At 41.4% G+C, this 18811-nt stretch overlaps 1 protein-coding gene across 2 annotated transcripts in view; it reads left to right on the top strand.

Annotated features, from left to right (window-relative positions):
* Positions 1-18811, top strand: part of LOC126187376 (DENN domain-containing protein 1A-like) — a 286790-nt gene that overhangs the window by 212070 nt on the left and 55909 nt on the right. For both annotated transcript variants that reach the window (XM_049928424.1, XM_049928423.1), the window contains exon 11: positions 13047-13303. In XM_049928424.1, the coding sequence (XP_049784381.1) occupies positions 13047-13303 (257 nt within the window). The remainder of the gene's footprint in view (positions 1-13046; positions 13304-18811) is intronic.

Genomic DNA, 18811 nt, shown 5'->3' with positions numbered 1-18811 from the left:
ATAATTGCTTCTATTATGTTTGAGAATGGTGACAGCAGGGAAATGGGTAGTAATTTTCTATGTCTTCTGCATTACCTTTCTTAAGGAAAGGTACAACTCTTGCCTGTTTTAACTGTCCTGGAAATGTCCCTGATGTGAAGGATTCATTTATTGTATTTGTTAAGGGTGTGAACCCCAACTCTTTTTGCGGCTGTATATACTTTACAAATGTTCTTTGATCCGGGTGTGAGATTGTCATGGGATACAGTGAAAATGAAAGCTGTTCCGTCAGAGTATGGGCACATAGCATTTCTGACTTGCCAGTGTTGATTAGAGAGCTTGCAAATCTGGACTCACCAAGTCATTAATGTACCTGACCACCTGGTGTCTTTATATTGTATGCATCTGTGGATCATCAAAGCAAGTCAGTAGTAGTAGTAGTAGTAGTAGTAGTAGTAGTTTTGTTCTGTTCATCTGTGGATCACTTCTGTGGGAATAGTGGACATGCTTTAAAGAATAAGAAGAAACATAATTAATGTATACAGATATATACATGCGTAAAATTTAATTTTCATACAAAGAAGTTGTTTAATAATGTAAAAAGCTAGTGCTACTCTGGCAATTCACTTCTTAATATTGATCTCCACACATACTACAAACACACTCTTGGCTGGCTACAGGACCATGGCAGTGATGGTTGTTTTCTATTTTGTGAACTAGAGCTTAAAGTTTGTCAGCATCCCTCCATAGTGAATAATATGTTGAGCTCATTAAGGGATAGGATGTTAGTACAACCCATTGCAGAGCTTTAGAGTAAGGCTTCCAGAAAAGAAAAGAAAACAAAGCTAAGTGTGAAGTTGTGGTGTGAAATGACAGTGAAATTTTATTATTACTATTATTATTATTATTATTATTATTATTATTATTATTATTATTTACTTTATCTTAGATTTTAGGCCAAAACACCTGCTCCTAATACCTCACTGTATAGAATATGCAATAGAATAGGTACTGTTTAATTGCCTTGGGTATTTTATTGAATAATTTTATTTCTTGGTACGAAATAGTGTTTTAGGTTGTGTATCTGTTTTTCTTGTAATTTCTTTCTAGATCTTGATCTGTAGTCATGAACAGAGCTGTTTGTACAGTAATTATCACTGTTATTTTTTGTTTTTACAACTGACTTGGTATCCTCAAAACCCCAGATTTTGAACAGGTCTGTACAATGAGCTGGACTACTACTTTTGGTTATTATTCTTATGAAACTTTTCCGTTGTTTGGAGGTTATTATTCTTATGAAACTTTTCTGTAGTTTGAAAACTGTGTTCATATTTTATGCATTTGTTTCTCAGGAAAAAATGAGATAGCTAAGAACTGTGTACACAAATGAATAGTGTATAACTAAAAGACACACATTGTTTCATACAGATTGTGGGATCTGAGTGCATAACATGCTGATACATTCTCTTTGCCAGTGTCTTCAGGTGTTCATTTGATATCAGTTAACAATCAGTATTTATCCGTAAAGACTATGTATTTGTTATACTGTCTATAGAGGTACCTTGTATCTTTAATTTAACATGTATCTTCCCTCTTCAAACTTAAATTAATGCCATTGTTTTCTTTATATTAAGTGTAGCTATATTGTATTTTGATTAATTGTAAACTTTGTTGTTTTGTCACTGATTGTAATATTACTGTCATCAGCAAAGAGGTTGTTTTTTCCCATTACTAACATGCGCTTGAATCACACTTCCTTAAGCATTTTGCAGAAAGGTGTGACCTGTTCAGCAGATTTCACTTTCAGTCGGCTTTCAGCACAACTAAAAAAATTGAGAAATAAAGTATTCAAATCCAAGATTAAAGGTTTCCTTGTGGCACACTATTGGTAGGTGGCCTAGGTTCTGTTGGTGGTTCTGTCAGGTGGATAGAGGGGGAAAAAGGTGGAGGACACGGAGGTGGATGGGGTGGGTGGCTTGCAGCTCAGAGGAGGAAGATAGCCAGTTTGTCAGCTAGGAATGCTGGAGGAAGGTTGGCAGGCACTTGGACTAACCACGAGACACACAGTTGTCGGGCCATTGGGGAGTGGTGCACGTGGAAGATTACACGGGAAGCGAATTGGAAAGGGGAGACAGGAGGGAGGAGGAGGATACTGTTGGGTGAAGGGTATAGGGACTGTGGGTTACCGCAGATTGAAGCCAGGAAAATTATGGAAACAAAAGATATGTTGCAAGGGTAACTACCATCTGCGTAGTTGAGAAAAGATAGTGATAGTGGTGAAGTGAAGGCTATAGATGGCTAGGGTTTCGAAGCAGCATTTGGAATTGAGCATGTTGTGCTCAGCTGCATGTTGTCCCACCAGGTGATCAACTTTCTTCTTGAACGACATTTTCACTCTACAGCGGAGTGTGCACTGATATGAAACTTCCTGGCAGCTTAAAACTGTGTGCCGGACCGAGACTCGAACTCGGGACCTTTGCCTTTCGCGGGAAAGTGCTCTACCAACTGAGCTACCCAAGCATGACTCACGTCCCATCCTCACAGCTTTCATTCCTCCAGTACCTCCTACCTTCCAAACTTCACAGAAGCTCTCCTGTGAACCTTGCAAAACTAGCACTCCTGGAAGAAAGGATATTGCGGAGACATGGCTTAGCCACAGCCTGGGGGATGTTTCTAGAATGAAGCTTCTGTGAAGTTTGGAAGGTAGGAGACAAGGTACTGGCAGAATTAAAGCTGTGAGGACGGGGCTTGAGTCGTGCTTGGGTAGCTCAGTTGGTAGAGCACTTGCCTGCGAAAGGTAAAGGTCCCGAGTTCAAATATTCGTCCGGCACACAGTTTTAATCTGCCAGGAAGTTTCATATCAGCGCACTCTCTGCTGTAGAGTGAAAATTTCATTCTATAAACATCCCCCAGGCTGTGGCTAAGCCATGTCTCCGCAATATCCTTCCTTCCAGGAGTGCTAGTTCTGCAAGGTCCGCAGGAGAGCTTCTGTGAAGTTTGGAAGATAGGAGATGAGGAACTGACAGAATTAAAGTTGTGAGGAAGGGGCGTGAGTCATGCTTGGGTAGCTCACTTGGTAGAGCACTTGCCCGCAAAAGGCAAAGGTCCCGAGTTGAGTCTCGGTCCGGCACACAGTTTTAATCTGCCAGAAAGTTTCAACTTCCTTCTTGGCAACAATTTGGCAGTAGTCATTCATCCTAGTGGGCTGCTGGCTGTGCAGTGTTGACTGTAGAGTTGGTATCTGACAAGGCTGCTTTCACAGGTGGCCCCAACTCTGTTGGGGTAGGATAAGCCTGTGACAGGACTTGCGGAGGAAATGCTGGGTGAGTGTATGGGGCAGTATTTCACCTGGGTAGCATGGAAAATACCTATGTTTATGATCTAGGCAATGGGGGTATTGCCTGTCTGTGAAGATGTATGTGAGACCTTCAGGGTACTCGGCAAGGGAGTTCTCATGCTCATCCATGGGTCACTAGGCTGTGTGGGAGGCATTTTTTGATGTGGGAGGAATGGCAGCTGTTGAAATACAGATACTGTTGGTGGTTAGCAGGTTTAATGTGGAATGAGATGTGAATGTAGCCATCAGAGAGGTGGAGGTCAATGTCAAGGATGGTGTCGTGTTGGGTTGAGAAGGACTGGCTGGAGCATATGGGAGAAAAGATGTTAAGGTCATGAAGGACAATGGTTCGAGTGTCTTGGCTGTGAGTCCAGATCATGGAGATATCATCAGTAAACCTGAATCAGACAGGGGATGGGAGTTTTGGGAGCCTATGAAGGCTTCCTGTGGGTGGCCCATAAATGAGTTGGCATAGACGAGTGCCATGCGGATGCCCCTGGCTGTGCCGCTGATTTGTCCTTTGATCTTCCCCCCAAAAGAAAAGTAGTTGAGAGTCAGAATATAATTGGTAACCTGTGTATGGAATGAGGTGATGGATTTGTAGTCTGGTAGACATTGGGGGGAGGTAGTGTTGAATAGTGGCAAGGCCGTAGGCATGAGAGATGTTGTTGTACAGGAAGATGGCATCAACAGTGATGACAAGGGATCCAGAAGGTAGGAGTGGTGGGGATGGTGGAGAATCGGTGATGGAAATAGTATCTTTGATGTGTGAGGCTAGGTTTCAGGCAACTGGCTGGAGATGTTGACCAAAAAGTGCAGAAATTCTTTGAGGAGGAGAACAATAGCCAGTGACAATGGACTTGGGAGGGAGGAGGGGGGGAGGGGACATTCTGGGAAAGGCCTATGAATTTCAGTAGGGAGTGGAGGTTATGTTGAATGTTTGGGATGAGAGAACTACAGCGGAGCTTGTAGGTGGAGGAGTCAGACAGTTGGTGGAAGCCTTCTGTGAGATAGTCACTGTGATTCATCACAACAGTGGTGGAGCCTTTGTCTGTGGGGAGGATGAGAAGGTCAGGATCTGTTTACAGATAGTGTATGTCTGTCTGCTGGAAGGTTACGTTCTTAGGAACGGACCTGGAGAAGGATGGTGAGGCCAAGTTGGAGGTAAGGAATTCCTGGAAGGTGATCATGGGATGGTGGGGTACCAGGGGCAGCCTTGGGAGGGGAGGGGGGTATCAGTCACAATTGGATGGTGGTATGAAGAGGTTTAGTATTGGGATCAAGTTCACTTTGAAGGAAATGGGGGCAAAGAAGTGTTCCCATTGCAGTGAGCAGGAGAAGGGGAGTATGACTTTGACAAATCCAGCATGGATAAACTTGGATGTGGGGTTGAAGTTGGATTGGACTGAAACTTCTGTGTGAAAGGAGTTTTTGGTGGAAAGGTTAACAACTGTGTTTTGGGTTTGCTTGAGTTCTGCATGTTGTTGAGTGTTGGAGGGAGTTTAGGAGGCTGTGATAAATTGAAAAGGTCAGCCAATCAGTGTCTGAATGATAGGAGCGGTTGATGAGGAGGTTCACTGTGAGGAGGATGGGTGTTGATGTATAGTGGTGCCCCATAGCGGCAGTAGGACAATTTATGGAAGTGGTATCCAGAAAGCTCCACAAGGTGTTGTAGTGCAAGGGTTCCAGTTTTGGAGATATGGTGTATGTACAAGACCTGCCCAGAAAGTAAGTGTACTGTGACTATAACAGGCACTGGTTTTTTGAAGACTGGCAATACTGTGCAGTAGGGGAGGTGGGGGAATCCCCTGACTAGAGTGAGCATCATAGGAACTCTGTAATACATAAACACATGTTGCAGTATCCTGATGTGTGAAAGATGTTGATGAGAGATCCCACCAAGGGTGAGCCCCATGCTGTGATCCACTTCCTATTTGCAGAAGGAAGAACACATGCTGAATTTTTTCACAAATCTAAATGGTGTATGGCAAAGGTACTGTGAACAGAATGGGTGTGTTTAAGTGGTGTAGGGAGTTAAGTGGAAGCAGAACAGAAGTTCATGATGATCAGAGGAGGGGAAGACCTCCCATTTTGACTGATGATTTGTGCAAAAAATCGAGGAAACTGTTCGTGAAGACTGCGATCGACAGTGGATGAAATTTTTATGATGATTCCACAACTCTCTAGAACTTTCTTATTTGAGACACTCACAGAAATGCAGGGATGCTGGCAACGGTGCCCAAGACAGGTCCCAAAACAGCTGAAAGAGCAGCACAAGAAGAAGCATGTCAATAGTGCCTGCAAGTTTCTTGAATGAGATTAATTGGAAGGTGAGGATTTCCTGAGTTGTGTTGTGCCTGGAGATGAAATGTGGGTGGTACATTGTATGCCTGCGACAAAAAGACAGTTGTCACAGTGGCATCACACCAATTCCTCATCTGCCAGAAAATTCAAAACCACTATTTCAGGCAAAAAAATCATAGTCTCACTGTTTTGGGACTGAAAAGGTGTCATTTTGGTCAAATTTTTGCCTTGGGGGGGAGGGAGGGGGGAGACCATCAATGCACAATGATATTATGAGATCCTGAAAAAGCTCAAAAGGAGGAGAATGCTGAAAAGAGGAGAATGCTTGCTGCATGACAACACCTGGCCTTACACAGCCTCGCCCATCAATGCGCTCTTGGACTCATTTGGTTGGGATGTTTTGAACCATCCTCCATATTCCCCTTATTTGACGCCTTTAGATTATCATCTTTTCACCTCCCTGAAGGCACACATGAGTGGTATTAAATTTTCATTCAATGAGAAGGTGCAGAAAGAGGTTCTGAAATGGAGGAAGGAGCTGACAGGAGAGTTCTTCAAGGAGGGTGTAAAGAAACTTATGACTTAGCTCACCACATGAATGGGATGGCGATTATGTCGAAAAATGGACTGAGTGTACGAACAACATGCTGTACTTTTTTCAAGTACCCTTCTTCCAAAAGATATAAAAATCTACTATGCTTACTTCTGAACATGCCTTTTGTAAAGATTTCACAGTAGTAGTAGTATCCTGAAGAGGTGGTAGATATCGTTCTGGGATGCCTGTGCCATGGAGAAGTGTTTCTGCAGTACCAGGTTTGTGAGGGATAGGGACTGGCAGAATCTGAAAATGCAAAGGTTGTTGTGAAAGGAAGGGTGGGACCCAGAGAAGGTGATTTCTACGGTTAGGCCATTAGGTGGTATTTCATGTCTCGAACAGCTTTTTAAGGAACAGGGTGTGGGACTGTGTTGTAGCTAGGGAGAAGGATACTTTTGTGAACTGGTGCAGATAGATGGAGAAGAGTTCCATTGGGCTAGGAATGGTCTTGGTAAATGGTGTGGGAAATGGAAGAGTGAAAGCATTAGATTGTTATAAGGGGAACTGGACAGCAGAACATGATTTGGGAAGTGAGAATGATGTACAAAATTGTGCTGAGGGCAATAGGATAATTTGGTGACGTGAGCATATTTGATCATATGTAAGTTATAGTCATATGTAATCATGTAACTAACCACTACATTTCATCTCTAAAACAAACCCACCCCACCTCACAGATTTCCCCCAGCTGAATTTTATGTCTTTCCTGATTTCCCGCATATGATGACAACTTATGCATGATTAAATATCGTCTCACAAAACTATCCTTTTCTTCCATCCTTTTCACTTCCCAAACTCACATTCTGCTATCCAGATCTGCTTATGACAACATAATACTTTTGTTTGTTCATTTCATGCATCATTTTCCATGTGCCAACACTGTAGCTACCACAACGAAGCCCTGCTCCCAGAAAAGTATCCTTTTCCATGGCTAAAACCCAGTCTTATAATGATAAAATCCCCTTCTCTGAAACCCACCTTTCACAATGACCTTCACGTTTTCAGATTTCCCAGTCCCAGTCCCTACAAACTTGGTACTGCGGAAACACTTATCCATGATACAGGCATCCGGAAACATTTCTCCATGATACAGGCATCCTAGAAACTCCTACTTCCTTTGCAAGATTTGTTACTGTTCAGTGCATACTATGTTGGGTTTGCCACAGATTCTGGAAATCAGGGAATATCAGGGAATTTTGAACACATCAGGGAAATTTAAAAAAAAAGAAAAAAAAGAAACAAGCCAGTGACAAAATCTCATTTTTGTTTCAGTAGATGAAATGGTTTGTTTACTCAAGTGTTGTGCATCATTGCTGGCTGGGTGCAGCTGAGTACATGCGCCACTTCCCTACTCCCTCAATCTTACTGCTTCTACCCTTCCTAACACTTCCCTCAGCTTTCACTCAGTGCTGCCTCCACATCTTGCCACTAGCCTAGCAGCTGCCAACAAGCGGCAGGGAGGCCAGAGGAGTGGTTTGTTTGAATATGATTCTCAGAGACTGTAGATGCAGCAGCTGGAGACAGCAGTCACGTGTGCATGAGTTGTGTCTGAGTGATTTTGCAAATGTGTGTGTGCTGTCATTTTCTGTCAAAAGCTGTGGCTGAAAATTTAGTTGTGAGAGTATGATTGTCTTTTCTACATGCATGTCTGTGGCTCAGCAATAATCTTTACCATGAGTTGCTACATATCTTCATTATTATTGATTCTCAGAGTATTTGAACAAGTTATCTGTTGCTTGAATTGATCAGCATGGTCTCATTTCATTGACATGATGTCTGTGGCTCATGAATAGTTGGCCACATGAGCGGATTTCCTTGACAGGCCAAAACCTCAGGCCATTTCTGTGGGTATCTGTAATGGATTGGTCCTGCTGATCTGAAGCCATTTGGTTCCCACTAATGTGCAGGCCCTGCCCATCAGATCTAGTCTCACCAGTCTGCTTGCAGGTGTAATGCAGCAGATTTTCATGGTTTATCTGTGGACCGAGGACTGCAGTTCTCCTCAGCAGGCCAGAGGCCATAGGCAATGCTTTCAGGAATTGTGACTGTCTCACCGCAAGTACATTGTACAGTGTGGTGTTTTTAGACATTTTATTTTTTCTAGTACATTTTGGCACCTCAAAAGCAGTTTATATGTTAGATAGTAGGGACGATAAGAAGAAGAAAATTATGTCAGTCGCTAGCGGTTTCTACGCCATTTACTCACATATTTCTCAAAAGAAAAATCACACAATACCTGTAAAATAATAGACATAACACAGTGGGTAAGCCAACAATAACAAACATAGTAGAACCAACATTTTTTTGGCGGTCACCTACAATGTTGGTTTACACAATTCTTCCCCGCCTGATACACTTGTTTCAAGAGGCCTCCTTTTTTCTGAGGTTATTTCTGAAATCAGTGAAGGTATTTTAAGTCTGTCTTGCAATTCCAAGGAAATACGTATTTTCGTCACAAAATGTGTTTCGTTTTATTGAAATAAAATAATATCAGTGGTCTTAATGAAACACACATGCCATTTGGCTTGCATTCTCCGCCTAAAAACAGTTCATTACAAAATATGTTGATGTTAGTACTTAAGATTTTTGGTCACATCAGGAAAAGCCATCTGCTTGCAAGTTTTTTCTACATATTCCCTTGTTTGCACTATTGTTTTTTGTACCATAGTTGCAAAGACAGATTGTCAACTTACGTCTTAACTTACAGTTGAGATCTCAATAGTTTTTCTGGGAAAAAGGCTAAAACTTGTCTGGAACTCAGGGATTTATCAGGGAATTTCACTTGCGGAAACTTGTGGCAACCCTGTGAATACACCACATCTCTGAAATTGGAACCCTTGCACCCCAACACATTGAAGAGCATCCCAGATACAACCTCAATAATTTGTCCTCCTCTAACCGTGGGCACCACTATCCATCGACACCCATCTTCCTCACAGTTAACCCCCTCATCACACTTCATAGTGCCCGGACCCTGACTATCTGACCTTTCCAATTTACCACGGCCTCCAAACCTCCCTCCCAACAATCAACAAAGCCCAAAACCCATGCAAACCCAAAGCACTGTTGTTAACACTTCCACCAAAAACATCAGTCACACAGAAGTTTGTCCTAGCCAAAAGCCTCACATTCAGCTCCACACCTAAGTTAACCATGTTGGCCCTATCAAAGACCTACTCCCTTTCTCCTGCTGGCTACAATGGAAGCACTTCTTTGCCACCATTCCCGCCAACCAAAACAAACCTCATCCCAACACTGAATCTTGCCTCACCCAGTTCATACAACCATACAACTGTAACCCCCCCTCCCACCTCCTTTCTGCCTAACCACCACATGGTCGCCTCACTGTCCTTCCCCAGGTCCCTTCCTAAGAACATGAACCTCTCAGCAGAAGAAAAGACAGCCATACACAACCCTAAAACAGATCTTCAGCTAATAATCCTCCCTGCAGACAAAGGGTCCGCCATGCTCATAATCATTCACAGTGAGTACCTGTTAGGAGACCTCCACCAGCTGCCTGACTCCACCACCTGCAAGCTCTGCTATAGTTATCCCGTCCGAGAAATCAACATAATCATCAGTCCTAGGCCCTTCCCAGATCCACAACCACCACCAGTCTCTACTGAAATCCATAGGCTCTTCCCAGACCCTCTCCCCTGAGTCCATCTCCCTCCTCCCTCCCAATGACACCCCATACGCCCTCCTTCTACATACTTTCTGAAATCCACAATCACTATTGTGCTCCCACTGAAAGAATTTCAGCTCTTTTTGGCCAGTACTTCCAACCAATTACCCAAAACCTGACCTCCCACATCAAATATACTAACCACTTCCTTCACGACTCTCCACCATCCCCAGTTCTCTACGTCCTGAATCCATACTCATCACTGTTGAAGCCATCTCCCTGTACATCAACATTCCTCATGCCCATGAAATTGCCACTATTGAACACTGATTTCAGACACCAAACCCACTATCACATTCCTTATCCACCTTACCAGCTATGTTCTGATTCACAACTACTTTTTCTTTGAATGGAAGGTATATGAACAAATCTGTGGCATGACCATGGGCACTTGCATTGCACCTTTCTGTGCAAACTTGTTTATGGACTGTCTTGAGGAAACCACCTCAGTCTCCCAAAACTCCCAACCCCGAGTCTGATTCAGGTTCATTGATGATGTTTTCGTGAATTGCCCTCAGGACCAAGACACCCTATTCTCATTCTTTCACAATGTCAACATCTTCTCTGCCATCCATTTCAACTGGTTCTTCTCAATCCATCATGCCACCTCCCAGGACGTTTACCTCCACCTCTCTGATGCCTCTGTCGACTCTTCTGTCTACATTAAACCCACTAACCACCAACATTACATAGATTTCAGCACCTGTCATCCGTTCCACACCAAAAAAATCCCTCCCATGCAGCCTAGCCACCCCTGGATGAGGTGTCTGCAGTGACAAGAACTCCCTTGCACCATATGCTGAAGGTATCACATATGCCTTCAAAGACAGGCACTCCTCCCTAAACCTAGTCAAAAAACATATTTTCCGTGCCTTTTCCTCACATACACCCAGTCCTCCATTCAACCCCAAGAATCAGCTACGAAGGAGCATCACCTGACATTACTTTTAACTGCAACAACTGAACCATATGTGTCATCAGAGCATTGGTTATTTCTCAGTATGCCCTGAAATGAGGGACACCCTACCTAAGATCCATCCCTCCCCAAGTGGTGTTCCATCACCCACCCAACCTCCACAACATTCTAGTCCATCCAAATACCACTCCCACCCCCAACCTTTGCCACAGGGTTCATATCCCTGTTGTAGTCCAAGGAACAACACCTGCCCAAGCCACCCATCCAGCACGTCCTATTGGAATTCAGTCACAAGTTTATCCCAACCTATGCGTCAGGGCCACCTCTGAAGGCAACCGTGTCATATATCAACTCTGCTGCAAACACAGCACAGCTTTTCGTTTCAGTATGACTACCAACTGTCTGTCCACCAGAATGAATGGCCACCACCAAACTGTTGTTAAGAACAATATTGGCCACCTGCTGGCGCATCATGCAGCTGAGCATGTCATGCTCAAATTCAGTGACTGCTTCACCACCTGGGCTATCCAGATCTTTCCCTCCATCACCAGCTTCTTTGAGCTATATTGATGGGAATTATCCTTGGAACACATCCTTTGCTCCTGTAATCATCCTGGTCTCAATCTTTGATAACCCACTGTCCCCACCCAAAAGTCCCCCCTCCCCCCATCATCATGTCAGCCTCTCTCCAGTTCACATCCCCACATCACTTTAAGTGTGCCCCCACTCCACACCAGCCCAACAATTGTGCGTCACATGCCTAGCATCTGTAATTGCCACTTTCCCTTTAGCATTCCTAGCCAGCAAAGTGGCTGCCTCCCCCTGAATCTCTAGCCACCCATCCCCAATCCGTCTCCTTGCTGCCCTCCTCTTGCTGCCTCTACCCACACCAATCTGACACAACCTTAATCATAACCTAGTCCACCTTCCAAAATGTAGCATTGGCATTATTCGTGGAGCCAGCACCATGTGTGCATGTGTGTGCACGTGCATTGTCTGCTTGCCAACCAACAACTCAACACTTCTGGTTGTCAGTGAGTAGTCTTGTGTAAACTATGTACTGTCTCGTCCCATGCTATGTATGGTCACACAGAACCTGATATAACACTAATGGGAAAGTCGTTGATGTACATCAGGAAAAGCATTGATCCTAAATATAAACTGTGTTAATGATTTTGATTCTGGTAAAATTTTCACTAAAAGTGTTGCCACATTTGAAGGTTGTCATCTTTACTCTTTTTACACTATGTGTCAGGTGTGATCAGAGCCTGTCATTAGCTTCTTCCCTTATTCCTAACAATTATAGCTTATTTAGTAGAATCTTACGGTCAAGAGTATTTATAGCCTTAAACGAATCTAAGAATATACCTGTGACACACTGATCCTTGTCAAGAATGTCTAGTGCCTCTTCAGGACCTAAACTGCGATTTACTTAGTAGGATGTGTGTATTCAATTTATTTGATAATATGTCATTCATAGTGGATTCCATTATTTTTGATAATGTTGACAGCTAGGCAATGAACTGGAGAATAACTTAAGTAAATCAGCCATCAAAGATTGCCTGTTTGCTGAAGATGCATGCAGACATCTTGGATGATTATTTGGCAGAAGTCTAAGCAGATTAGTGATGAAATACGTACATTAGACAATCATCCTGTGTGTGCAGCCATTTCTAGTTGTTCCTTCTGCCTTTTACTGTACCTTTCATGAGTACAGCTTAAGTGAAGTTTGTGGCATATTTGAGAATTTTCCATCAGTAGTCAGTGCTATATACTGGCCATTCAGATAGCTTACTCTTTATCATGTTGGACAACAAAACACTTTTAGGGTTATACCTCAGGTGAAGCAGAAGGCTATGCTTTAATTATTCACTAGATGGTTCTGATATCCTACAGGATCTGGTGTTCCTAGTATCAGCTTACGTTAAAGCATTTGGTGTGGGATAAGGAAAACAGAAGTAGTTGTGACTCTCTGCAGATCTGGAAAGTTGTGGGAGCGTATTGGTAGCGATGGAGTGTTGATCCCACTGGTGGATGTGGAATTTATGGCTGCCGTTCAGAAAGCAGACATCACAGTTGCAACATAGAGTGTATGTGAAAATAATTGTGTGGTTTTTTTTCCCCCAGAACATGTGCAATTTTATCCTTTAAGCGATATTTAACTGTTGTTCCTTGTAACAGTACGTTAAGCGCAAAACCTTAATGCAATGTGCAACTATATTGTCACTAGGTAAGGGAACGAGGGAAAGAAGTTCGTACAGCATACAAGGGAATACGGTCAAAATGGCGAGATAGTCAGCCTCGTGACAGTTCCAGCAGTCATGAAGGAGTTGAGTATACAGAAGAAAGTAATGGTAAACCCCGTTCAGCACCAACATCACCAATTAACAAGAGACGCCAGACAGTGCCAGGTTCCAAAGTTAAAGCCACTGTGTCCTATAGAAGAGAAAGTAACTTGCAGAGGAAAAGGCCTCCAAGTGGAAACAGGTAAAAAGAATTGTGTTTGCACTTTTTACTGTATTTCTGCAGAAATGTTCATTAAATTGTGTAGATAAAATATTTTTCACTAAATTATCAATAATGCTAATTATCTTCTTCTGCTGCAGTACTGTAGATCAGCATGTGATGTTAATCTTTTAACTGTCATTTTTTCCATAATTTATCATACTTTTTAAATCCTCTGATCAGTTCAGAATGTAATAAAATAAGTATAAAAAACATTGTAATTAAAAATATGCATATTTTCATCAGTATCCAAATGGGGATCATAGTGAGTACTGTTTATTGTTACTTTTTTTTTAAGTGCCAGAGAGTGAAACCATCAATGTGCAGACCATCATTATGCATGCAGTGTTGCTTAATAGCATTTTACTTGGAAACTAAACATTTTCTTTGCTTTCTTGTGGCTGTACATTCCATCAAGTGTGTGGTTGTGAAAGTTCTGATGAGTGGGGCAGCTATTCATTATGTTGCTGTAACTCCCATTGTTGTCAGTGTTCTCATCAGGTAAAAATTTGTAAAGTTCTCGATGTGAATTTTGTGAACAAATTATGGTATTTTGTGCTGGCAGCTAAACCTGATGGAGACACCACATACATCCAGGCTATGTCTTTCTCCAGTTCCACTGCTGTTTTATTCATGAATGTTGCATACTTTATGACACCAGTTTTGTGCATGAATGTAGGGGACTTCTATTATTTACCCTAACGGAGATTTAAAGGACATAATGTATTGAAAGGTCAACAGTTTGTCACCTGAAGATGTGACTATAATGTCATAAAAAGTTGTGGTTAATAAATCAATTTCATGCAGCTGTTTTGGCTTTTCATAATTCGAAAATATTTTGAAGTTTTGGATTTTTCAGCTGGGAATTCATCTTCGGTACTGCTGAAGTGTCAAGTGACACAACTGAAACTGTCATGGGCAAATTTTCCAGGTGAGAGACCCCATCCGATACTCAGTTGTAAATCTGACAGGAAGTTTCAAATCAAGACACCACCCTACACAGCAGAGTGAAAATACATTCTGGAAACAATCCCACAGGCCTTGGCTAAACTACTTCTCTGCAGTATTCTTTCTTTCTGGCCTGCTAGTCCTACGAGGCATGCAGGACAACTTTTGTCAAGTTTGGAAGATAGGAGAGAGATACTGGCAGTAGTAAACCTGTGATGGCAGGTCTTAGTTTGTGCTTGGATAGTTCATTTGGTACCTCACTTGACTATCAAAGGCAAAGGTCCCAGTTTTGAGACCCAGTCTAGCCAGGATGTTTTGAATTTTGATGAGTTTATCCGTTTGTTCAGATGGGTTGCTGCTAAGGAGTTCACTATCACTGAAATGAAAATAAAGCTTTGTGTTCTAAATATACCTTACATCCCATACATTTGTTCATATATTATATCTAGATCCTTATCTTCAGTCTAGTATAATTGATCCTTTAGGAGTATGTGACATTTTGTGTAAGCCAATATTCCTATTATTATGCATTTTTTGACAGCTGTGATTGTTCTTCTGCCAGGCGTTTTGAAACATTTCATGAGTTTGTGACTCAACATTGCTTCATCAAAGAATTTCTCAAAGCATTCAACGGGTGTATTGTCTTTTATAGCTGCTATCAAATTGATTTTTCTCTGATAAGTTATTTCAGAGTCAATTTAGCTAGCACAGTAGGTAGTACCTTTTTTATGCATTCTGAATTGATACTAGTCTTTACTTTCTTAGCTTTATAATTTTTATAGATTGTTTATATGCATTTCAATCATGATTTCGGCTAGTGTGCAACTCTAGCAGTGCGCCAGTTGGAAGCACTTCTTCCTGTAACTTTAACCAGCCTCCTTCTTCATTTATGGGATTTGAAGGTAGTTCTAGGGCTCCATTAGGTTCACTCGCATCAAAATCATCATCAGAATTCAGGAAGTTAGGATTACTGATAATTTCTTCAGTTTCACTAATATTCAAACTGCTGTCATTGCAGCCTGAAAAGGAAATAAGGAGAAAGGACTTCCAGTGATGCAACTGGTAATGAGCTCCAACTGGGGACTGAGAGTGGAGGTGCACTAAAGACAAGATAAAAAATAATTAAATGTATTACAAAGAAAACAGAAAACAAAACAATAAAGAATGCAGTAAATTAAGTATAGGCTATACATTTATATGACCAATTTTTGAAAATAAATATATGTTCGTAGGCTTAAGAAAACATATTTTTCCACACAAGTTAGTCACTGCATCTCGCATGTCTAACAAACACTTAAAGTAGCTGCCTCATAAGCTTGAAACAGTTCTGTCAACTATGTAAACTGGTTATCATTATTCACCATCTATTGATGGTAAAACAATGACTGCAAGAAACAAAATACCCACCTGGGGATAATGGTATGTGATAAGTATATCACTTTAGGGATATATCACATTAGTGATGCATTGTGTAGTGAAAATAATACTGTGACTGTCACTACTTTTTAAGTAAGTTTGAGGACATCATACTTCTATTGTAGAATGCATGTTCAAAAGGTGGCTACAGTCAACTCACCATGCTAAAGTATCTTTTGCTAGCCAAGTCCTATATGGAACTTGGTTGACCTTCTGTATACAGTTAAAAATCAAACAATGGAAAATCCATGATGGAATGTAACAATATTATGAAAAGGAAAGTTGCTACTCTCCATATAGAGGAGATGCTGAGTCACAGATAGTCACAACAAAAAGACTGTCACAAGTAAAGCTTTTGGCCAGAGAGGCCTTCATATAAAATAGCTCTCTCTCTCTCTCTCTCTCTCTCTCTCTCTCTCTCTCTCTCACACACACACACACACACACGTACATCTCTGTATGTGTGTGTGTGTGTGTGTGTGTGTGTGTGTGTGTGTGTGGTCTATTTTTGATGAATGCCTGACTGGCCGAAAGCTTTATTTGTGACGGTCTTTTTGTTGTGCCTATCTGAGACTCGGCATCTATGCCTATGGTGAGTAGCAACTTGCCTTTTCAGAATATTGTTCCTTATACAGTTAGTTACATTACTGATTGTGTATCACCTTTGATGGGATTTTTACAGTCAGTGTGAACCATGACAACTCTATATTTTAATTGGTTGCTTAGAGAAGTCCTTCCTGTATTTATTACACTTCTGATGAGGCTGTGAATGGTTGAAATCATTTGCACACTATGAACCATCTTCTGATTTTATTGTATTTGAAGTTATTCTAATTATCATAGACATCAACATCAATGTAAACATTTTTGTTTGACATAACCTTAAAACAGAATGTTATTGTGATGTCCATCGGCATCAGCACCTGCACGTGTGTTTAGGTGTTCCCATAAAGTCTCACAAATGACCAGTTACATATGTCAGTGAATGTTGGACCTTCTAGTGCAATGTTACATGCAGTTGGAATTGTTGCTGTCCCATCCACATGAAATATCTTCTCCCCTAGAGCCTATATTAATAGTAAACAATTTTTTATGGGGCTGGTTCATTACAGCAATACAGAGCCAATATCATCATACCTTCATTCCTTGTCATAACTTACTGCCACCTTTAAAAAACAAAGGCATGTACTTCTTGTTTGCACAACACTCTTCTCACAAGGAGTGTCACAAGAAAATTATCTGCTAAGTTTTGGCTTTTGTGAAGTCAGATGCTTGAAATGAGATCCACTGTACCAGCTCTACTTTTTTTCACACCATCCTGATTGGTTTCTTTTTCTCTTCCAACCACAAAAACAGTGTGACCAGATCCTATGCTTCTTTTGGAACTTTCTCTTTGGTATGTCACCAATAATGTTAGGACTGTCCTTACTGCCAAACTTGGCACATGTTAGCAACACATGGGCTAGCCAAGACACACTTCACCAAAATGAGAGTTGTATTCAAATGAGCCATATCATATATCATTATCGATTTCCCACTGGCCAACTTAAAATTGGAACGGTTATTTTAAGTGTCTTTAAGAGTTTGAAAGAAATGTTCAAGTTTTGTTCCATTAAATGATTTAATCAAGTTCATTGATGTACCACCACTTAGGTTGTTCATTAAAATGAATCTCTGATGTTACTGAATAACTGTACTGAAACAAACATTACTGAAGTATTGAGAGAGAAATTATTGTTGTGCACTGGATATAATGTGCAAGTTACTTAATAGCAAAATTTTTGAAAAATTCAGTAAATCTGAACACACATTGTTATTTTAACAACTCCATCTGTGGCCTCATTCTCCTATGTAGACCCTTTTTATTGCTGTTATTAAATTACTATGAAATTCTCATAATAAGAGACTTGCAGCAAGTTACTTTGGGTAGTACATCTCAATAAATAAATAAACGAGTAAATCACTCTGCAGAGAAGGACTTCTGCTTCAGAGATGTCTTGCTTCTCTTTCATATACTGTAAAATTACAGATTTTAAGAGACCTGACATAGACACTTACGTGGAGGTTTACTATCTTTTGGTTCAAAAAATCGATTTTTTTAAAAATTGCGTTTATTGGATCCATGATACTGTTCAGAATCCACCCCTAAAACGGTTTTAGCAAATACGGAATGGAAATGTTTGTTATTCGCGGTTGAACAAAACAATGCACCTGCCTGAAATTGGCCTTTTTCACGCACCAGTTTCTTTTTCGGGAATTTCGACTTTGTAGCTGCAAAAAGTTATTCTGTGTGCTTACCAATGACTAATACTGACTCAAGCGATTGCTAGATGGCGCTGCATGTCTGCTTCATTTACTGACCATCGGTAAATATTGTGATGTAGATACCTACGTTAGATTTGCTTCTTGGATCAGTTAGTCTGTGTTCCCGGTGTGTAAACAAGCACATGTGTGACAAGTGCGACGAAAATGCCATGAATACCCAGGAGAGACAGTTGCTCGATTGAGAGGCCGATGAAATTCAAAGGGAACCAGCACATAGTTGAGCACGAGATTACTCTTCCGAGCACATCTGTGAAAAAGCTGAAATTCACTGACTAAGATGACATCGAGATTGATCCTGGATTTTCCTACATGATGCTGAACATTGTGGCAGTCTTCAACTTTTTATCAACAATATTAAAGTGCAAGACCTGCAACGGTGACGTGAAATTCACCCGGACCATTGAACGAGGCCTTGGTTTCAAGCTGACTATTCGATGCAAGTGTCCTGTACGTCATGTCGAATCATCTCCGACGGTGAACCAGTCATATGAAATTAATCGTTGCCTTAAGCTCATTATGCGTCTGTTAGGACAAGGTATATACATGGCGTGAACTTACTTTGTGGGCTCATGGATGTGTCAGTTGGCTTCTCTACTACTCTGTACTACAATTGCCTGGAAAATGTGTACGTTGCTGCGAAGGCTGTATTTGAGGTTGTTTGGACGAGAGCAATATCTGAAGAAGTTGAACTAAATGGACAGACGGGTCAGGAACAAATGCATTTATCAGTCTCAGGCGATGGATCATGGAAGAAGTGCAGCTTTTCGTCATTGTTCAGAATAACTTCGCTAGTCGGCAAAT

The sequence above is a fragment of the Schistocerca cancellata genome, chromosome 5 (genome assembly GCF_023864275.1).
Source record: "Schistocerca cancellata isolate TAMUIC-IGC-003103 chromosome 5, iqSchCanc2.1, whole genome shotgun sequence".
In the NCBI taxonomy this organism is placed as follows: domain Eukaryota; kingdom Metazoa; phylum Arthropoda; class Insecta; order Orthoptera; family Acrididae; genus Schistocerca; species Schistocerca cancellata.
This window is presented reverse-complemented; position numbering and strand designations above follow the sequence as displayed.